The sequence below is a fragment of the Ictalurus furcatus genome, chromosome 12 (assembly GCF_023375685.1).
Source record: "Ictalurus furcatus strain D&B chromosome 12, Billie_1.0, whole genome shotgun sequence".
NCBI lineage: Eukaryota > Metazoa > Chordata > Actinopteri > Siluriformes > Ictaluridae > Ictalurus > Ictalurus furcatus.
In genome coordinates this window covers 3438144-3461588 of record NC_071266.1, presented here as the reverse complement: position 1 = coordinate 3461588, position 23445 = coordinate 3438144, and the positions used below count along the sequence as shown (strand labels likewise).

At 42.0% G+C, this 23445-nt stretch overlaps 1 protein-coding gene and 1 non-coding gene across 2 annotated transcripts in view; one reads left to right on the top strand and one right to left on the bottom strand.

Moving 5' to 3' along the window:
- Positions 1-23445, bottom strand: part of LOC128615401 (protein unc-80 homolog) — an 89105-nt gene that overhangs the window by 14737 nt on the left and 50923 nt on the right. Inside the window, exons 27-43 of the mRNA XM_053637455.1 lie at positions 22671-22768; positions 22386-22586; positions 18590-18697; positions 18137-18275; positions 17068-17249; positions 9663-9794; positions 9245-9431; positions 8672-8800; positions 8352-8495; positions 5269-5369; positions 5080-5166; positions 4809-4992; positions 4559-4653; positions 1971-2060; positions 1785-1886; positions 1328-1508; positions 370-635 (exon numbers count right to left, since the gene is read on the bottom strand). Of these exons, the coding sequence (XP_053493430.1) occupies positions 370-635; positions 1328-1508; positions 1785-1886; positions 1971-2060; positions 4559-4653; positions 4809-4992; positions 5080-5166; positions 5269-5369; positions 8352-8495; positions 8672-8800; positions 9245-9431; positions 9663-9794; positions 17068-17249; positions 18137-18275; positions 18590-18697; positions 22386-22586; positions 22671-22768 (2426 nt within the window). The remainder of the gene's footprint in view (positions 1-369; positions 636-1327; positions 1509-1784; positions 1887-1970; positions 2061-4558; positions 4654-4808; positions 4993-5079; positions 5167-5268; positions 5370-8351; positions 8496-8671; positions 8801-9244; positions 9432-9662; positions 9795-17067; positions 17250-18136; positions 18276-18589; positions 18698-22385; positions 22587-22670; positions 22769-23445) is intronic.
- On the top strand, positions 5486-5557 carry trnaa-ugc (transfer RNA alanine (anticodon UGC)). The gene has a single exon. It is a non-coding gene; the product is annotated as a tRNA-Ala (tRNA).

Here is a 23445-nt window from a genome sequence, read left to right as displayed (position 1 = left end):
TAAATTGAAGACTTCTACATTAACTCGTGTGGCATGTTACCAAAGGTGTCTCTACTCTCACTCAAGTACAGGATTTTTGCATTTTGTCCACACTGTATGATTAAATGTAGTGCACTTTAGGGTGGTGCAGCGCACCTTGATGTTGTAACTATAGTGTGCACTGGCCATTATGTTAATTACCACTTTTTTGCCAATACGTTTAGGTTTCCAGGCAATCAAAACATGGGACTGGGCATCATACCTGACATGTTGTGCAAGTTTTATGAAAGTTCATAAGTAGTGGCTTAAAACTAAGAAATGTATAGATTCACAGATTTTTAATCGATACAGTTTGGATGCACTAGTTTCAGTGGGTTTTGTGTTCCACACCTGAAGCATTGTGGGAAGAATCCACTGGTAGCCACTCAGGGAGAACAAATGGTTGAAGTGCACAGCGGTGTTGATGGCTGTGGCAGTGTACTGCCTGAGGAGGGCACTGTCTTCAGGGTGGAGCAATAGGGCTCCGTTGAACACATTCAGAAAGAGCATTATCTCATCGCCCCATGGGTACTCGCTAGGCATGCCCAGAAACATCTCCTCCAACAGCTTGATCCACAAAACCTTGTGCAAAGTGTCCATGCCAAAGAGTTCTTTCCCTGAAATTTTACAAAAACAAAAAACAGTCCAACACGCAACAGGTACACCTGCCTCTAATTAGCATATTAATACATTTTAATTAGCCAAAAAATGTACTGATATATTCATGTAGCACAGCTGAAGTCATGCAACCAGAGAAATGTTAAGGTGCACTATACAGCCGAAAGTTTGTGGACACTTGCCTATAGCACTCATATGTGCTTTTTGAAAATCCCATTTCACCTATTAAAATAACCTCCACTCTTCTAGGAACGCTTTCTATTAGATTTTAGAGCGTGGCTGTGGAGATTTGCCCATTCGGCCACAAGAGCTATAGTGAGGTTGGGCACTGATATTGGGTGAGGAGGCCTGGGGCACAGTTGGTGTCCAATTCATCCCAAAGGTGTTCAGTGGGGTTGAGGTCATGGCTCTCTGCAGGCCACTCGAGTTGTTCCATCCAACCTTGGCAAATCATGTCTTCATGGACCTCGCTTTGCACCCAGTTGCACTGTCATGCTGGAACATGTTTGGGCCCCTTAGTTCTAGTGAAGGGAAATTCTAACGCTACAGACATCCTATACAATTGTGTGCTTTTTGGCAAAAGTCTGGGGAAGGCCCACATATGGGTGTAATGGTCTGGTGACCACAAACATTTGGCCATTATGTGTATCCATGAAATAATTTCAGTTATTGAGTTTAGTTTCAGAACTACCCAGAGGCTCATTGAAGAGAGTGAACTCTGCGTCTATGGCTGTGCGAGGAAAGGAGGGCAGACGCAGCAGGTCTTCCTGAAGCAAGGAGACATGGGACTGTTTGTGCATTGCAGGCATGCGCTGGGTGAGAGAAATGAGGAAGAGAACTCGGCCCACTTCCTCCAGCTTCCTGGAGAACACCTGGAAAAGGAAATTATCGTTATTAACATTTCATGTGCTTACTTTAGTCATTTTAATAAACACAAGGGTGCTAAAATATGAACACTACATTGTTACTTACTAAAGTAATTTTTTGGTGTAAACTTTCTCAAATACATTCAGCTCTGCGTAAGTGACATTTATAACATTAAATAATTTTTACCAAAAAAAAAAAAAAAGTAAAATAGAGCTTTATAATTCCAATATCTCGATTTATTAAGGAATGCTTAAGCTAACATCTCACAAAAAAAGATGCACCTGTTTCTGAATGAGCTCCTGTCCCTTTTCTGGTTCCATGTAGACCAGGTTGAGCTGAGGGGAAACTGATCTCCTGAAAGGGTAGATGTCTCGCACATATGTCTACAAAAGGACACAAATGATGCTGTAAAACTGAAATGCTATACTGAAAAACAAAATAAATAGTTGAAAATATGAAAACCACACCTTGGCATAGTGGATGAGATTCCATCGCTTGTCCATAAGGAAGTAGTTGGCTGAACGGGCCTCTGGTATATTGAAGAACTCAAGACACTCCTGATGAAAACAGTGGCCAAGGCAAAATGGTAATAAAAATGCAAATTATATATGAATCATTATCTGATAACTCCTTGGAACAATTATTGTGTCATGTAAATTATTGTGTCTTGCTGTAAGCTTGTGTGTCACATTAATGCTGGTTTTGGCCACAAAATCTCCAACATGAACTACAGTTGCCAGCAGTCCAAGCAAATCTCAGGACCTTGTGCCTCCCTTATCAGTTCACAGCTGTTTTGTGTTTTTCCCTAATTAGTGCCCCAATATAAGTTCTGCATTTTCACTCCTTAGTTGTTTAGCATCTATTGTTTTGTTAATTTGGTGTTGTTTTATGTTCATCCCCTGTTCTTTTTTATTCACAGTTCTTCCTTTGCTAATTATATGATCATGTCTTCACCTTGTTTGTTTTATTCTTGCTTTTGTTAATAAAGAAAGCTTGCGTTTGCATCAGCCTCCTGATATCTTACAGTGCCTATATATCTGCTGTAGTTCCTGGTTGTCATATCATGCAAACCAGTGACTACATCTCCCATCCTTCACTGCGGCCTACAAACATGGCCGCCATGGACCGCAATTCCCAGAACACTCACCTTCATTCTAAATCACACATACCTGCATCCAATTCACAGCACAATCAGTACCACAGTTTACAAGGACCTTGTATGTGTTCACTCTTTGTGAACTATATGCTAAGTTACATTTTGTTTCTGTCGTTACCAAGCCGTGAGACCTTGTTTGTTGATTCTGGTTTTGACTTCGTTCTTGTTTTTCGACCTCGTCTTTTTGCCTTGCCTAGTTTGGACTGTTTGCCTGATCGCCTGACCTCTGCCTGTCTTTGTTTATTGATTTCTGCCTGATCCTTTGGACTTGTACTCCTTGTATTAAACTCCCTAACCTGCACTTGCTTCCGTCTCAGCCTCCATTACGTGACACTGGTACTCTGCTGTGGTCACATGGTTTTCCTGCCTTACTTCTGTCTGAGTTATAATGTTTTATAATGTGTAAGTTCCGGTAAGAAAAATAGTGTTATCTACTGTATGTTTTGGATGAGGAATTTTCCAAAGATATCAAACTTTTTTTTTTTTTTTGGATGAATACCTGCACACCATCACAAAATCCATGTCATGTACTTAGTGCAAGGTAAAGGCAAATGGCTGATTTAATACTGTCAAAGAGTTACCCATTTGGGATAGTAATCTACACATTTTTTCTGACCTCTTCAACAAACCGTTAATATCTACCGTGTCTATACAGACAATCAAGTCTGCCCTTTTATTTATAAAGTGCATGTATTTTATGGTATATTTTGCTTCTCTATATTTCATTTTTGGGGCACTGCAAAGATTAATTACTGATGAGTGACAAATGAAAGGAAATGTTGGTGGAAGCATTGTGTAATGCTGCGGGGCATTTTGCATTTTGCTGGCAGGGTTTGGGTCCACATGTCCCCTTAGAGGCAGGAGTCACTGCAAATCAATACAAAGTTCTTCTGACTGATCATGTTTATCCTATGAGGAAACATCTCTCTCCTGATTTGTCAAGATTTGTCTCTTCCAGGATGGCACTGCCCCAATCCATGGGGCACAAGGGATCAGTGAATGGTTTGAGGCATATGAAAATTAAATAAATCATATGCCATGGCCTGTGCAGTCACTAGACTGAAACACGATTAAACACCTATGGTAGATTGTAGAGCAATGTGTTAGAAAGATGTCATGTATTTCCTCCCTCGTGCCAAGTGCTGCAAGCAGAAACCTCACCATGTTGTGGTGCGCTCTCCCATGCTGTCAAGTGTTGGTTTTTGTTGCTGCCACATGGGTTTTGTTTTGATTCCAGTCTTGTCTCCTCCCACGTTCGGTCATTTGCTGTCTCTCTTGTGTTTCCCAATTACTCTCACATGCTTTCAATTAGCCCCTTGATTAGTGTTAGCGTATATTTAATCACTTGTGTTTCTTTGCTCACTGCAAAGTATTGTTCAGCACTTGACTGCCTGACCTTACCGAAGTGTTTTGTTCCATGTTGTGATTCTCTGGTTCTCAATCTCATCCTGTTCCCTAGTTTGCGTATTTTGGATGATCCCTGCCGTTGTTTTTCGCTAATCGCCTGACCTCTGCTTGTTTCCCGTTTATGATTTTGACTCACTTTTTGGGAATTGCTTGCCAGTTCTCATAATTAAAAACTCTTTACTGTGCTTGCATCTGTCCTCTTACATGACAACAGCTCTCTCCATCACCATCATCAAAACAGTAACTGAGGGAACATCATTTGGAGGGACAATGTTCATTGCTTCAGCACAGCTCCAGAAACTTGTAGAATCGATACGAAGGCACTCTGAAGCTGTTCTGGTGACCCAACAACGTACTAAGACACTTGCTGGTTTTTCCTTAAATTTATCACCTGACTGTAGATCATAATACATTTTGAATGTATGACTACTGTCTATGTAAAACACCTCAATAATGTACAATTTGAAGGTAACCTAAAACTGTAATAGTTACCTTGAGCAAGGCTTCAAACTGTGTATCCTCGTGTACTGGTAACTGTGTAGGAATATCACACTCATTCTGCCCATGAACCACCAGAGTCTTTGTTCCTATATGCCCACACACAAGACACATTATATTCACCAAATCAAAGTGGAAATCAAAACAGGGATCCTTTTTTTCATGTTCGGATGCTACAGGAAAAAATTTAATGCTATTACAGACACTGTCTGCTTTCCTATGCAGACACACTAAAATGTTGTACCTGGCATAGAGGCAGTGACCAGCAGTTTCACCTCACACTGCTCTTTCTTCATGGTCTGTTTAAGGTCTTTAAAGAAGAGGCCCTCCACATAGCCCACCACCTCCCACAGAAAGGTCAGTGTAGCTGAGATAGCATCCATTCCCCACTCGCATGGCGTCCGAACAAAATACATGATTAAACCCACCTGAGTGAAAAGCACAAACAGTCGTCAGGGTTCTATGTTTGTGAGTAAATTATCTAGATTTCAAGTGTTTAAAACAATGGGCTTTACCAGGTAGTTGAAGAGAATGTGTGAAGTTTGTGCAGGAAGATCCCCGATGTTGAGGAGTAGCTTTCTTAGCATATACATCAGCTCATCCTAAAAAGACAATGAACCACTTTAACAGCAAAACCATATGCGCGACTTGCTATGTTTATGTTCATTGCTGTCGGACTAGTTGTATTTGTAATCATGTCTTACCTGTCTGTTACTAACTGTTAGTTTCTCTAGAAAGTGCCGGAGAACGAGAGCTGGGTCTTCAATCAGACAGTTCCACAGCACCTGCTGAGCCACGGCACTAACTATGTACACAGTGATGAAAGTGATGCAAATATCAATGTAAGCATTAGACAATTAGGAAATTTATTAACGGTAATCAAAGGCATTATCAAAAGTTAGTCATATATTTAAAAAAATTGGGGAGGTAGCTCAGTGGTAGAGTGCATGCTTTGCATGTATGAGGTCCAGGGTTCAATCCCCTGCATTTCCATGTGTGGATTTTTTGCTTGTATCTTTTCTCATTTGTAAGTCGCTTTGGATAAAAGCGTCTGCTAAGTGAATAAATGTAGATGAATAAATGTAAATTCAGTTCCAACAGGGTTGGGAGGGTTACTTTAAAAATGTATTCCTTTACAGTTACAAATTACTTCATAAAAATGTCATCAATAACGTAATCCAAGTATCACAACATGAAAGTAATGTAATATGATTGCTTTAGGATTACGTCAAGGTCACATATGTAAATAAAGTCAAGAGAAATGCAATGTGATCTAAAATACTTTTATTTGGAGCTTATTTTAGAGTTTAAAAACATGTTCGATGTTTGGATTGGTTTTAAGAAAATAAATGAGTAAATGAATAAATAAATGATCACTGTCCCTGATGCGGGTAACATTATATCACAAAAGTTAGGGTGACCATATTCTGGTTTTCCAAAAAGAGGACACTTTTTTTCCCCCCCGAGTCTTACTAGCATTCGAAATAGTGTTACTATGAAAGCAGATTTTAATACACACTATTAGCACCACATAAATATATATAAATTCCTACATTGTTTTGAATGTCCAAAATAAAATAAAATATTAGATGCCACGAGTGTACCTTCCGCCCCTTCGGCAATCATTCACACATTTGAATGACCATGTAATCCGATGTTATCATTTAATGTGATAACATGAAATTAAAAATGACCTTATATGGCCATGGGCATTGTTTCGACTCAGGGCGGCTCATTTGCGGTCATTTGCTGCTATTGTCACGCAACCGTTTGACGCCGCTTCGCCTTCGTACGTTCACTGAGAGTAGGCAAATAGTTGAGAGTCAGGAATTTGGCCAATACAGTAGTTGCTAAAAGCCTTTAATAATCGACCAATTGGTGTGTGAGAAGGCAGGAATTACAGAGAGGGGTTAAAGCAATGCAAACATGCACACACATGATGCAGTATTAGACCATAAGCACATCATAATGAAACTAAAGCCGAATCCTGGACATTTTCTCAAATTTAAACGCTTTAAGGTCCGAAAAAGAGAACATGTCCGGGAAAAAGAGGATGTATGGTCGCCCTAACAAAAACATTTCAGAGAACAATTTGTGTTCATTTCTATCAAATTAACTTTGCACAAAATTTATTTGCATATGCACCAGGAGGTTGCTCGTGTGAGCCATGACTAGCAAGAGAGATCTATAATCAATCAGCTGTCTATATTGTGTTATGTCAAAAGATTAATTTCTTTGGTTTTAAATGATAAAAAAATGTAATCCTGATAGTATTCCCTTTTTTCCGTTTGTTTGTTTTTTTTTTGTTTTTTTTACAAAATGTACCTGTAATCTGATTATTTTGTTTTTTGACATAACTCTAACGGATTACAGTTACCAGTTTTTGTGTCCTGATTATGTAACGCAGTGACACGTATTCCGTTCCTCCCCAAGCCTGAGTTCCAAATACTCCAAGTTAACTTAATGTACTGTAAGTACAGAGCCAATACAACAATAATTGTACCAGTTACTGATAAACAACAATGCAAATGTTTTTTATTATTATGAATTATGCCTAGCTAATAATTGTATGTTTAATAAATGTATGAAATAAATGCATTTATTTTCTACATTTATTTAGAAAAATACTTAAACATTTAGAATTTATTTCTAAATTTATTTCAGTGATACTATATACTACTTATCACAATCATAATCATCATTAGTATGATCATTAGAATTCTTCTCTAATTCCAGACTGCTGGGACTACGGCTGCTCCTAAGGCCATACAGACTTCATATAAATCCATAATGAACTTTTTCACACTATCTGTTGTTACCCAGATGAGGATGGGTTCCCTTCTGAGTCGGGTTCCTCTCACAGTTTCTTCCTCTTAAAACATCTTAGGGAGTTTTTCCTTGCCACCGTCGCCACTCAGTGGTTTGCTCAGTTGGGATAAATTCACACCTTTAATATCTGTATACCGTGTTGATATTTCTGTAAAGCTGCTTTGAGACAATGTCTATTGTAAAAAGCGCTATACAAATAAAATTGAATTGAATTGAAAATTGAAAATTAGTAACAAAATAGCATCTGCACTAGAGGTTTACATCAGGACTGTGATCCACAGCACCCAACAAAATGTCACAGGGGCAATTAGTTTTAACTCTCATGCCAATTATACAATTACTCTCATGGAGGCCAATTATAAAGCTCATGAGACAAAGAAAGACCATACTGATAAATATGGGAGCATTTTGGACACGGTGTGGAGCTTGTATTGCTCGTACCGACTGCATTTTTTCATTCTTTCGTATTGCAGGTGGCATAAATAACTACGGGATCAGTCCAGGGGCGTCAAATTTAGTAGAGACACTAGGGACATGTCCTTACCGATAACCAGAGACTACCAAATTGTCCCTATGAATAATTTCCAGAAAAACAATTATAATATATTTATATATAACCACTGTTGTCCGTTGGTGTCTTGTGGTTTTTATTTATTTATTTATTTAACCTTTATTTAACTAGGAAAAGTCTCATTGAGGTTAAGAATCTCTTTTACAAGAGTGTTCTGGCCAAGACAGGCAGTAGCACAATTTGTGGTGCACAAAGGGTTAACAGATCTTGTTCTCCAGCCTCCCTAACCCACTGGGGTAGGGGGTGATCTCTACGGACTGCCTTTATGTCAAAATCAAACATACGCCCTTGGATTGCTCACAGTTTTTTTTTTTTTTGGGAGCAAATGGTGCAGGATTAAAAAAAATTAAATCTGCACCAAATCAGGTTTTTGTGAAGCTACCATACCTGCAACACCATCCTCTCGAATGTCTCCATCCTCCATTAGGTGCACTATAGGCAACACTGCAGCACAGATGCATGCTGGGAAAACAGCCTGAGGCGGCTGCAACATGTGATGTGTTGGTGTGTGTTCTGTAGTGTTTTCGTCATCTGAGAGAACAAATACATCAAGATAAAATAATGTAAATCCCATTCTTTACATTAAAAAAATAAATGCATCACATCTTGCTTATTAAAATCAAGGCTCTGCACCAGGCTTTGTATATACCTTATTTGATCTTTTTTTGAAATGTACTAATTATTGCACATTGACAATGATGGCTAACCTTCAGCACTGACTGCTGAGCGCACTGACCACATCGAACCGCGGCGGAATGAGTAGTTCCTGTGCGAATTGCTGGAGGCACAGGAGGGGCTCACAGAGAGACGCCGAGACGCCAGGTTTACCACATCTTCTGTTGGCACAGCACACATTACAGATTACAGAAGACAGATAAAGATGGAGGTCCCATGGGCACATGCCACCTTTTTAGATTTTATAGCAATATTTATTTACGATAGAAATTGTAAAAAAAAAAAAATCCTACATTTATCTATGCCTGATACCCCATATTTTAGTCATTTAAACAATAAATTTGGAAATAAAACACACAAAACCCCTTCCCATAGCTGAGGATACTCTAAATACAGGTAGCTCTAAATACAAACTTGAGAGATGGAGGTCATGTGACAGGAATATTAGATGCATATTAGCAAAATTATTAGTAGCATATTAGCAAAAAAAAAAAACCCCAAAGCAATCCAGCAATGAATGAATGAAAAATGAAAGCAACTGTCCCAGGACAGCTTTTAGCCCCTCATCTTCATTTAACAAGCAGGCAAACAGATAATGAACTAACCCTCTTCCTCCTGTTCAGGTGGAGGGCTACAGGTGGGCTCGTAACAGGCCTCCTGAGCGATGGGGATGGCTGTGATGATGCTGGCCTCACGTCCCAGTCTCCTTTTCTCGTCTTCCTGCTGCATGTTCTTTAGGATGTGCTCAGCACGTTGGTGAGAGCGTGATACGGCCCGAGCCGAGAACGATTTCTGGGAGTGGACCACAGAGGCATATTAAAGCAACAAAACATGACATTACTCGTGTTACAGTAATTTATCACAGGTACAGTAAGTGCACTTTTAAAACTCCATTACCTGTAATAAAATCACTTTACCACAGGCCCTCTTTTGGCTTATTGCTTTTATTAAACGTTTCCTGTCAGTGGTTTTGTGCTTTTCTTTTTCTTTGCAATAGTTTAAGTACTAACATAGTGAACTTACAGACTGATCTTCACTGATTGCATCTGGAACAGTTCCAGTGTTCACTGGCACCCAAGGCGGATCAAACATGGGCACACAGGGCATCCCCAGAATAGGAGATGGCAGAGTGAAATTAATGCTGGGTGGAGGAATCTATAAGAAAAAACACACAAATCAAAAAAAGAGAGCTTGTATATGAGTGAGAAGAACAATCTTCAGGTTGTTTGTGTTATGAGCAAAGTCTTGTATGTTATACTGCAGTTCTGAACTCTATGCTATGTTATTTACTTTAGCTTCCTTGCCCTCCTAGTTTCTTTATGACCTAAATCATCATCAGATTTTTACAAAAGTTCTAAAAGTAGATAAAGAAAACCCAATTAAACAAACAAGACAAACATATTATACTTGGTCATTTATTTATTGAAGAAAATGATCCAATATTACATGCCTGTGAGCGGCAAAAGTATGTGAATCTTTGCTTTCAGTATCTGGTGTGACATGAATTTCCTCAATTTGTACATAACCTGTCTGACTCTGGATTGGTGGAGTCCAAACTCTTTAGACATGGTTTTGTAATCTTTTCCAGCCTGATGAGCATCAACAACTCTTTTTCTGAGGTCCTCAAAAATCACCTTCCATGTGATACCCTTCCACAAACAAGATCAGACTTTGATAGATCCCTGTTCTTTAAATAAAACAGGGTGTTCACTCACACCTGATTGTCATCCCAATAACTGAAAACACCTGACTGTAATTTCACCTTCAAATTAAAAGCTAATCCTAGAGGGTCACATATTTTTGCAACTTACAGATACGCAACAGTGAATCATTTTCCGCAATAAATAAATGACCAAGTATAATATTTTTGTCTCATTTGTTTAACTGGGTTGTCTTTGTCTATAGTACTTTTAGGACATATAATAAAATGTGATGATGTTTTAGGGCATATTTATGTAGATATATAGAAAATTCTAAAGGGTTCACAAACTTTTAAACACCACTGTAATTCTCTGTGCTGCAGAGGAGTGAAGGCAGTATTATTCTCAGCACCTGTTCCTGCCGCTGTGTCAGTCTCAGCCCCGGCTTCTTTCTGTGTGTATGTCACAGTCTTTGATCCTTCCATTTGTCAGTTTCTGCTCCAGTGCCATTAGCTGTCTAGTGCCTGAATCGCCCCCTACCCCACCCCACCCTACCCCACCCTACCCTACCCTACCCTGTGTAAACAGCCCAGACGTCTATGAAATTTTCACTATCTGACCCTATCATTTTTTGTGCCCAAGTTTCTGGCCCCTTTCAATTTGTGTGCCAGTCACTGCCTCCATTCTTTCCCCAGTGTGTCTGGTTACATAGATTCCTATTGTTTTGGTTTAATTTGTTTCAAGTCTCCTAGTTTTAGTTGCCAGTCATGTGTTTCTTGTATTTTGTGTCTATGACCGCTCTTCATGATCTGATCGCTACTGTGATTTATCAATAAACCTACAATGAGAGGAAATAGGTATTCAGATGTATCCAGTGCATGTATCCACTACAAATGTACAAATGCCTTTTTGACATAGCAAAGACCTTAATAATCTCTGTCATAACTGTTGGTTCAATAATATGCATCAGGAAAGTTCATGGAACCACATCTAATTGTGCCGGGACAGGTGCACTTTGCAAGATTTCACAAAGCACTCAGACTAATGATAAGGAAACCAGCAGTCACTTGTGTTTCAGGGTGACCTGCAAGCAGCAGGAACAACAGTTATACAGAGAACAATAATCAATAAACTGTATCACAATCATCTCCATTCCTACACCCCACTCAAAACTTCTCTGCTAAAATAAGAAGCACAGAGATGCACATCTAAAAGCATTTAGACAAATCAGAACTCTTTTGGAACGATGCAACCTGGTCAGACAGAACTCTTTGGCAAAAATCAATCTTACCATGTTTGGAGAAAGAATGGTTGTGCATATGACCCCAAGAACACCATACGCACAGTGAAGCATGGCGGTGGGAGCATCATATGATATGATAGAAATGGGCCAAAAATAAAACAAAAGTGTCCCTTTCGACACCCTAACAAAGGTCCACAGCACCCATCTGAGTGAGTAGTCTCTAATTCTTGCTCCACCACAGTGAGTCCTGCCTGTTTTTCTGTGCAGATTGAGCACTCAGGAGGGTTTTATTCTATTTCAGCGCTCGTTGACTCTGGTGCAACAGGGAATTTAATTGATAGCGCCCTCGCCCAGAAACCTCAGCTTTGCCTACAGTCAATACAACACCCACTAAAGCTCCAAGCTCTTGACGGTGGACCCATCGAGGGAGGATTAGTCACTCATGGCACTAAACCCCTCACCCTTCATGTCAGCACACTTCACAAGGAAACCATCTCCCTGCTGGTTACCATAACCAACAGTGGTATTGGGGTTTTCCTGGATGCATCTCCTGGAAAGGACATCAAATCACACACTGTCATGCAAATTCTCTTCATTTGCCCTCTGCTCAGGTGGCGTCAAGTTCCATTGTAAGTCCAGAAACCACAGATCCCATTTTCATACCACAGGAGTACCAAGAGTATCAGGAGGTACTCAGTAAAGCCAAGGCTAGTGGTCTCCCTCTTCGTTGCCCCTATGACTGTGCAATTGAATTGTTGGCTGGAGCTGCAACCCCGCACAACCGTATCTATTCCCTATCTACTTAGGAGACACGGGCTATGGAATATTACATTGAGGAGGCCCTCAAACAGGGATACAGCCGCCCCTTCACGTCACTTGCTTCCACAGGTTTTTCTTTGTGGAGAAAAAAAAGGGGGGGTGGGACTCAGACCAAGTATTGACTACCAGGGTATGAAGTAACAGTCAAATATCGTTATCCCCTGCCACTAATCCCGGTAGCACTTGAACAGCTGTTCAAGTGCTGCCGGGACTTCACAAAGCTTGATCTGAAAAGTGCTTACAATCTGGTGCACATCAGGGAGGGAGATGAATGGAAGACAGTGTTTAGCACCACCTCTGGCCACTTAGAGTACTGCATGATACCATATGGGCTACCAGCAGTGTTCCAGTGCCTAATCAATGACGTGCTGAGACCAGTGGTTGGGAAGTATGTTATTGCCTACATTGACGGTATTCTGATCTATTCCCCTGACGAAACCACCCATGTCCAGCACGTCAAGAGAGTTCTATCACAGCTACTCAAGCATCAGCTCTATGTGAAGGGGGAGAAGTGTGAGTTTCATGTGCGTAGGGTGGCCTTCCTAGGCTACAGCATAAGACCAGATAAGGTGCTCATGGACCAGGACAAAGTCTCCGCTGTAACCAACTGGCCCATTCTCACCAATATCAAGGAAAACCCCAAGCTCCACCCCATGGCGTTTTTTTTTTCCAAAGAAGTTATCGCCGGCCAAGATGAACTATGACATCTGCAATTGGGAGCTCCTTGCAGTCAAACTTGCTCTAGAAGAGTGGTGCCACTGGCTGGAAGGGAGTCTGCACCTGTTCATTATCTACACAGACCACAAGAACCTTAAACTGCTCACTTCATGTCAAGCAGGCTGGGCACTATTCTTCTCCAGGTTTGACTTCACTCTCATTTACCACCCTGGATCGAAAAACACTAAGGCTAATTCCTTTTCCCACTTGTACCCAACACCCCCATGAGAGACTATGGAAGAATAGATCTTGCCTGAGTCACACTTTATTGGGACACTCACATGGGACATAGACAGGAAGACTGAAGAAATCCGGGGAGTGAGAATCCCCACGCAGTGCCCAGTGGGTAAGAAGTTCGTGCTATTATCGCAGCGGGACAAGTTAATCACATGGGCTCACACATCCCCTGTCACAGGACACCAGTATTCACAAAACGTACCGACTGCTTCAGGGCAAATACTGGTGGCCACAAATGACCAGAGAAGTCCAGCAGTACACAGCCTTATGCTCTGTCTGTGCCAAGGCCAAGGTACCAGGAACACTACCAGCAGGCAAGCTCCTCCCACTGCTGACACCTCAAAGACCATGGTCACACATAGCCATAGTCTTCATTACCGATCTTCCTCCCTCTCAGAACAATATTGTCATAATGACAGTTGTGGACCGGTTCTAAAAGCCCCTATGGTTGATTCCCCTGCCAGGCCTGCCATCAGCCTTTGAAAGAGCCAAACTAGTATTTGAGCAAATGTTCCAGTACTATGGCATCCCGGAAGATATCGTAAGTGAGTGGGTGGTCCAATTCACGTCCCGGGTCTGGAAAGGCTTCATGGAGAAGCTAGGGCTCTTGGTAAGCTTGATGTCTGGCTACCAACCTCAAGCTAATGGCCAAGTGGAGAGAGCTAAACAAAAAATTGGGGCATTTCCTAAGAACTTACTGTGCCGACAATCAAGCAGATTGGGCATGAGTTCTCCCTTGGGCTGAGTATGCCCAGAACTCCCTAAGACGTTCCACCACCAATCTCACCCCTTTCCAATGCATCTTGGGGTACCAACAACCCCTGTTCCCATAGAACGCCAACCCCATGGACCCGCTGTAGATAGCTGGTTCCAGCAGAGTGAGCAGGTGTGGGAATAAGCACGCAAACTCCTTCATCACGTGGCCCAGAATAACAAAAGATTTGCAGATAAACGACGTGGAACGATGCCCAGCTATGAGCCAGGTGACCAAGTGTGGCCCTCAACCAGAGACCTATGGGTGAGGGAGGGAAGCCATAAACTGTCTCACAGATACACCGGCCCATGCAAAGTCATCCAGAGAATAAACAATGTTACCTACAGGCTGGAATTACCATGACGTACTCAACCCCCTACTGTGTCGGGACTTTCATGCATGCCACCCCAATCGCCCAGGTCCATGGAGGTAGTGCTCCCAGAGTTAGTGCCTTGGAGAGGGGTTCTATCATGACAATGCCAGAATCGTTGTCTAACTACACTTCCCAGAACACAGCATGGCCTACAGACATGGCCGCTGAGAACTATAACAACCAGACTCATGTTCAGACTCTCATGTTCACACTCGCCAGATTACTGATTACACACACCTGGACTCCATTACCTGCACAGCACCTCACAGAATAAATAGACTCACAGTTCTTACACTCTTTGCAACATATACGCTCTGTGTCTCTTGTACCAGTCTATACTAAGCCATTGTTTCATTGTCTGTTCCTCTGTTTTTGACCTCGTTTTGTTGTTTGTGTTTTTGACCTTGACTGCCCTTGTTTATGCTGTTTGTTCATTGCCTGACCCTTGCCTGTTTACTTACCACATTGTTGGATTACATCTTTTTACTGTTTGCCTAGATTATTAAAATCATTGAGTAACTGCACTCGAACAATCTCGACCATAGAAACTGCTGTCACATGCAGTGATTTAGGCTATTGGGCCAAACCAGATGGCTTATCCACCAGATAAAATTTAAGGATCCTCACCAGTAAAGTGATAACTTCAGTAAGAAAGGAGGGGGGAACTCCCCCTTGGAATGTGGCTTTTGGCACCCTCGGGAAAGAGTCTACACCAAAACCCACAATCAGAGCACTAAAAGAGACAAAGCCTGTAAAACTCTGAATATATCTTTAAAACCACTGCAATCACCTATTTTCTGCCAGGTTTCCTTCCATTTCCTTCATGTGTATAACCATTAAGTTAACACTAATTGTCTCATTTATTTAGCATGTATTAGTATAGTAGTGGGGCGCACGGTGGCTTAGTGGTTAGCACCTTCGCCTCACACCTCCAGTTGGGGGTTCAATTCCCACCGTGGCCCTGTGTGTGTGGAGTTTGCATGTTCTCCCCGTGCTGCGGGGGTTTCCTCCGGGTACTTCGGTTTCCTCCCCCAGTCCAAAGACATGCATGGTAGGCTGATTGGCGTGTCCAAAGTGTCCGTAATGTATGAATGGGTGTGTAACTGTGTATGTGATTGTGCTCTGCGATGGATTGGCACCCTGTCCAGGGTGTACCCCGCCTTGTGCCCCATGCTCCCTGGGATAGGCTCCAGGTTTCCCCGTGACCCTGAAGGAAGGATAAGCGGTATAGAAGATGGATAGATGGATAGTATAGTACTACTAGTATGATTATTGTGTTTTACTATTAATATTGTACTTAACATATGTGTGGTATGTATGTGTTTGTGGAATAATTTTCTGACAAATAAAATTAAGGAAATTCAAATAGGATGTTATTATACGCACATTAGTATTTCGGACAAAGTTTAATCCACTCATCATGAGAAGGCATGGAACCACCCATCTACAGAGACAACAGACTGATTAGACATAATGGGCGGAGCATATGGCTTACACCCTGCCCTAAGACAATCTGTGGTTGGTTGGAACCCTTAGGAGGCGGGACTAGCTAGAAAGAGTTCAAATCCAACTCTTCCGTTCGCTCTCTCGGCTTGCTCAAATCAACTCATCTCACCTCATCGGAGGCGACGGGAAGGCTCCAATCAACATCTGCTTGTAGACCCAGCCTAGAGACCCCAGCTTTTCAAACCTCCTGCCGCCAACTCTCTAAACATCCCTCATACTATACGCTGTTCCATTCAGCGTTCCGGTTGGTCTTCCAAGACGCCGCTCAATGCCGACCAGACGAACGAATAACCATTGCGGGAATCCCCTCGACACTGCGACGTAACGAGGAAGCCCCCTCAACAGGCAAGCAATACCCCAGAATCTAGCTAAGACTGGTGTATATAATATTTTAAGTTTAAAGCCCTTCTAAAGAAGTGAAATTAGATCGATCAAATCGATGACTTGTTCATGTCATGGTCTGTGAAATAACATCCTTTGTTATAAACTCAGAACTTCATTCACTCTGTTAAACCATTTACACCTCTGCTTGCTTGCATGTGTGTGTGTGTGTGTGTGTGTGTGCGCGCACGTATGTGTTCATGTGTTAGATTAGTTTCTGTGTCGTAGAATAATTCAATAAAGTTTCGTCTGTTTTTAAACCCACGTGTCTTATTTGTTTACGAGGTCCATTGCCTTGAATTGTCGATCATGCTACATACACTTAAAATAATGATTCCATGTATTTAGGATATTATTGCTGATGGCCATGGAGGTAATATCTAATACATAATTAATATGCTAAGTTCAACTTATCGCTAGATGAATAGTTGATCAGAAATCCTAAATTAGCCAAATTTCCCCGTTCGAGCTGATCTGCTAGTCTATCCTGCATATTTGGTGGAGAATCCAATAACTCAATATAAACAGCTAATTTTCGTTACATATAATGGTGGAGAATACATCAATGTAAGCCAAGAGCTCATTTTCCCTACACAATGCTTATGAATACATACTTTTTATTCATATTTCTAAATAAAATCTGTGTAAATCTGGAGTAGATATATGCACTGGAAGTATATTAAATACCAAAAACAAAAGTGTCTGAGTACTTATTTCCCCTCACTGTAAATGAGAGTCAACGTATCAGTGACTAGTACCTTAAAGATCTGTTGCGCTCCCTCCTCCATGCGAGGCCACACCTGGTAGCGGAACCTCCAGACAGTGTAGAACTTGAGCACTGAGTTAATCCTTTGACTTGCTTCCTGGTGCTGAAACTCAGCCATCATCATTTCAGTGACAGCATCAGGAACCTTTACTGCACACAGCAGAAACATTGCCGCTGCAAATGTGTGCATGAGAAAGACAGGGAGAGGGAGCAAGAGAAAAAGAGATGACACATGTTTAGGTAAGGATTACATTAAAAATGATAAGTCTAAAAGTCCTGAAAGTGGTTCAAATAACTTCTCTAACAAAACAGTTTTCAAAGAACAGTTTCACAGTACATTGACACACAAAATTCTTCTTCTGTGTGTATCTGCCTGCATGTGCGTGAGCCCCTCTGAGTTGCACAAAGAGACATAAATCCCTCTTGCTTACCATCCATTCAATTTGGCAAAGACAATGTTTACTTGCATTTGCACTTGTTTACAATTACACCTGAAATGTATCTTTCCTGCTGGACATAAGGACATTATAGACCTTTGATCATTTAAGAAGGAAGAGAATTTCCCTCAGACAAAAAGACATACAGGCTGAGGAGACACATAGGCCTGATTTACAGACCAAAACCGTATATATCTCGAAAATCATAAATTCATGGACAATGATCACGAAAGATTAATAATCACATAATCAAGCAGACATATCAAGAAATCAAGGACCATGATATCATAAAATAATTTACAGAGAAACGGCACATTTGTAATTAGAAAGCCTAACGAATACAATTGACAGCTATTGTATTCAAACTACAGTAACACTCTCATCTTAATTCAGCCTCTCTGCACTGGATTATACTTGACTGTATTTAGAAATCGTCTACCATGCAGAATTGTATTGTTTTATTATATTTTATCTAGAACATGTATATACATTTATACTTATGCCTGAGCAATCTGTATATTTTCATATACTGTAGATACTGATGCATTTTCCCCTCTGTACAGCACTGGTGCAAAAAAGCTGTAATTATTCTTCGCTGTAGTAATAGAAGAATCAGAAACAGACCTGCAGCAGCAGCCATGTGCTCATCGACACTGAGCAGCAGCTCCCACGCAGCTGGCTGAATGTCTCCATACATATCCTCTGTCAGGATGGGAGCTGCTTTTATAAGCAGGGAAAGAGGTGCAGGTGACAGACTCATTACCTGCAAAGGCAAAACATAACAGACATTTTTGCATCAGTTGGTTTATGGGTAATCTAGGGTAATGGATTTTCTAGAGTTAGGGTTTGTATACATTACAGCTGTAAACCACAGGTGACAACCATTAATGTAAATTTCCATTCTAAACAGTTATGCATCTTTTATGATATATAATCTTTGCCAGTATTTTATCACTGGTATGCACATCTGATGCCAGGTATGTTTGGGTGGAATTTCAATGCTATATTAAGAGAGAGGACTGTTCAATTATAAGCAGTATCATTCTAAAACTGCTTTTAGAAGCCTAAAAGTAGCACCTGTGTCCGAATGTACTTCAGCATCCCCGCGTCTTTCTTCCCCTCTGCGCTGATGTCAGTAGGACGTCTCTTCATAGATGGAGTCCGCAGGCATGATTTGTCTGAGCACTGAAAGAGAGCCATTAGATTTAGACAATGAACCCTAAACTATTCAATATGAAAGAATAATTCTTTTTGTGATCAGTTCAGTTACTTCTGTGTTTTTACTCCTGCATAAGGCTCAGGCTATCAGCATAAAATAGAACACTACTTCTAATTCATCATGCAAAAAAATAAATACTGTATGAAGTGCTAATTTATAGGCTGGCAACCAACTAATGTGAGTAAAACCCATATTGTTAAATGAAGACATTTGCATCGATTGTATGAGAAGCTTCAAGGGTTTGGGGAATTTGGGGGCTCAAATTGGTGCCCAATATCTTTACGCATAGTTTTAACGTTGTCCTGTAATTTATATATATAGAGGAACGTTTTGTTGAAGAAATACTATTTTGCAAAGCCATTGAAGGTAGAACCACTGGGAGAGATATTTTTCAAGTTTTGGACGAGTACATAGAATCTAATGGACTTGACTGGTCTCGTTGTGTGAGGGTGTGTTCGGACGGGGCCACGGCCATGACTGGGAAGAGCAGTGGAGTGACCGCTCGTATCAAGCCTCGAATGCAGTTGCCACACACTGTATGCTACACTGTGAGGCTCTCGTCACGAAGAGGATTGATGACGAGCTTAACCAGGTAGTACAAGACGTTATACAAGTTGTGAATTACATCAAAGCTCACCCCATGAAACACAGACTGCTCACTCTGCTTTGCAATGAGATGGGTGCCTGTTTTGACGGATTGCTGCTTCATTCCAACGTGCGTTGGTTATCACGGGGGGTGGTTTTGAACCGTGTATATGAACTGAGGGGGGAGATTGCAGAGTTCCTCTCATGTGAAAAGCATCAGCTGGCAGACCGTTTTACAAATACAGCCTGGAGTCGTAAACTTGCATATATGTCAGATATTTTCCACCATCTAAATGTACTGAATCAAAGCATGCAAGGGCGTGACACCTACATATTGCATGTGCAAGACATGTGCAAGTGCGTGCTTTTTCGAAGAAGATAGCGCTATGGTCAAACAAGCTCCAAGAATGGAAAATGTTTACATTACTTCACCAAGAGCTCCTATCATCTGGCGAGTTGGGCACCATCTCTCCACTGATCCAGTCCCACCTTCAGTACCTACAGGGATATTTCAGAGACTATTTCCCTGACCTTGAAAACACACATCTAAACTGGGTTAGGAACCCCTTTGCTTCTGGTGTAGGTGCAAGTCTCGATTTAAAGGCACAGGAGGAACTGATTGACATGACAAATTCATGTGATTTAAAAATGAAATTTGAGTCTGTTTCCCTTCCTAACTACTGGCTGCATGTAACAAAAGACTATCCTGCCCTGGCTGAGAGGGCTCTGAAATGCCGTCTCCCTTTTGCAACAACTTACTTGTGTGAGTCTGGCTTTTCCACTTTAAAAATACTTCAAACAAAACACAGAGCACGTCTACATGTGGACAGTGACATGCGTATGGCACTGACAGACATAATGCCCAGGCTTGACAAACTGTGTCGGAGCCACCAAGCCCATCCCTCCCACTAGTATATTTTCTCTTTCTCACTCCAACCACACACACACACACAATTCCTAATGTAATGTAATGTAAAGATGTAAGATATAATTATTAATAAAAAAAAAAGGGGGATATATTCAGAAGTCTGTATTTTTAATGTGTTTTAAAGACATCTTGCAAAAGGGGGGCCTCGGTCAAATGTTAATGCCATTTGGGGGGCCTCGCCCTGGAAAAGTTTGGGAACCCCTGGTTTAGGCAACTAACACTAGCTATGCTTTCAGTTTTGTGAACATCAGTGAACCAACATGTTTACACTGATCAGCCATAACATTAAAACCACTGACAGTTACAATGGCATCTGTCAAGGGGTGGGCTATTTTAGGCAGCAAGTGAACAGTCAGTTCTCGAAGTTGATGTGTTATAAGGCTCATTGATGCACGTGGGGAGCGGAGACTAGCCCGTCTAGTCCGATCCCACAGAAGAGCTACTATAGCAAAAATTGCTGAAAAAGTTAATGAAGACTGTGATAGAAAGGTGTCAGAACAAACAGTGTATCACAGCTTGCTGCGTATGGGGCTTTTGCCGCAGATCGGTCAGAATGCCAATGCTGACCCCTGTCCACCACCAAAAGTGCCTACAATGAGACCTGAACCATAGAGCAAAGGAAGAAGTTGGTCTGGTCTGATGAATCACATTTTCTTTTAAATGGATGGCCGGCTGCATGTGTGTCGTTTACCTGAAGAAGAGATGGCACCAGGTTGCAGTAGAAGGCAAACCAACACCAGGAGGAAGGAGACAAGCCAGCAGAAACAGTGTCATGCTCTAGACAATGTTCTGTAGGAAACCTTGTATCCTGGCATTCATGTGGATGTTTCTTTGACACGTTCCACCTACCTGAACATTGTTGCAGACCAAGTACATCAAGTGGTACAAATGGACAAAATACACTGGGGGACTGTAATTGGGGAGATTTTGGGGGTGGGGGGCATTTTCAGATGACTGGAGTGTAAATATAATATAAATCTAAACATATAAATATGTTTATAACATATAACAACATTACACTGAGTTGTGTGCACTGGGATGTTCACGTATATCCATTGGTACCGGTCATCATTAAATGCTGGGGGCAAAAACACAGAGTGGAGGAGGAAGTTAGTCCTCGCCTCACCCAGCCACTAATCCTGGGGACAAATTGTCCAGGGTTTCGAGCATTAGCAAAATAAATGTTTGTGGATGGTAGGGGGACACCGAGGCTCTGCTCCTCCTCTCTTGGTGGGGATTCCCCTCTGGAATTTCTCCTTGGAGCAGTCGCACAACGAGACCCTGAGGCATGCCAACAGACATTTAGGCAGGTAAAAGCTAAACTCTGTGGCAGACCACTTTGTGTAATAGAAGGATGCATTGGACAAAGGGTTGGGGGCCATGTTGTCCCAGGTGGTGGAGGTGAAGGAGCACCTCTGCTGTACGTTAGCTGCAAGCCATCCATGTGAGAGACTAAGTATAGCATGATAGAGAAGGCATGTCAGGCCATCAAATGGGCGGTCCTCACCCTCCGGTACTATCTGTTGGGACAGGCCTTCACCCTCTGTTCGGACCATGCTCCGCTCTTGTGGCCCCACCGCAACAAAGATCACCCGATGGTAAAAGGCACTCGAGGTGGTGAGGTGGTCCACAGGCCAGGGGCGCAGATGGCTGTGGCAGATTTCCTCTCTTGGCAAGGGGGAGAGTCAGCAGCAGATTGGACGGCTCCCCGGACTGAGTTAGACAGTGGGGTTATGTGGAAGCGGGGGGCGAGCCAGTTTGTGAATGGAGGGCGGAGCCAGATAAGGTGAGTGGTAAGGATTGCACACCTGTGGGGAATTATACTCATGAACGTTCTGTGTTGCACTGAGCTGTGGCGAGGATCAAAGGGAGAGACGAGTGGCGAGAGAGAGAGAGAGAGAGAGAGAGAGAGAGAGAGCCACCAGCACAAAGCCATGTGCATGCATGTGTATGTATAAGTGATTTTGCTGAAAGGTGAAAGTAAAGAAAAAAAGAAAAAGTGCCATTTGAGTTGTCCCAAGCCTGCCAGGCTCAGTGTAGTAAATTCTTCTGGTGTAAGTATTTTTTTAAAATCATTTAGTCATAGAGTGTTTAGTACTGTTAATAACAGTTTAGTGCAATTAATAACAGTATTTATATACCTCTTTGCTCTTCTTGGCACGGGTGCCAAAACTACTGCTGGAGCTGTCTTCTCTCAGGCTATCAACAGTCTCTCCATAAAGCAGCTTGATGGCACGGACAAGGCGAGCACAGGAGCGGCTGTGGCGTTGATAGCAGCGAGGGTGGCAATAGTCCACATGAGTGCAGATAAAACTCTGCTGGTTGCACAGCAGGATCATGATCTGAAAGGGGATGAAAATAAGTATGTTTATAACCATGCGCACTCACACACACACTCGCACACAAATTAGTGTGTGTGAACTTACATGTAGCCATGACATGTTGCGGTGGTAGTCGTCCCCTCCACTTGTGCTTCCAGGACCTTCTGGCTCAATGCTGGGCTCACTAGCACTCCAGGAGCTCCCTGAAAATACAGATACAGTTGCAATCAAAATTATTCAACACCCAATGCAAATCTGGTTTATTGTCAAAATGAACAGCAGTATGTTTGGAGGAAGGAGAACGAATAAAGAACACTGTCCACAGTCAAGCATGGTGGTGGCTCGGTGATGCTCTGGGGCTGCTTTGCACCCTCTGGCACTGGAAACCTGCAATATGTGTAAGGCAAGATGGATTCATTGAAGTATCGGGAAATCCTAGGAGAAAACGGCTGTCTGTGAGGAAGCTGAAGCTTGGGTGCCACTGGACCTTCCAACAGGACAATGATCCCAAGCATACCTCAAATTCCACCAAGGCTTGGTTGCAGAAGAAGTCCTGGAAGATTCTACAGGGCCATCACAGTCACCTGACTTGAACCCCATAGAAAATCTCTGGTGTGATTTGAAGAAGGCGGTTGCAGCACGCAAACCCAAGAATTTCCAGTTTCCAAAAACTGGAAGCCATTGCAATGGGCTAAGATTCCTCAGGAACACTGCCAGAAGCTATGTATCTCGTTTGCAGCAGGCAATATCAGCAAAAGGGTGCTCTACTAAGTACTAAAAGTGCTTGCCATGAATGGGGTTGAATAATTTTGAAACTGGAGAAGTCATTATCAGTTGTATTTTCAGTTGAATTTGGGGAAACCCCTTCAAAATTGGGGAA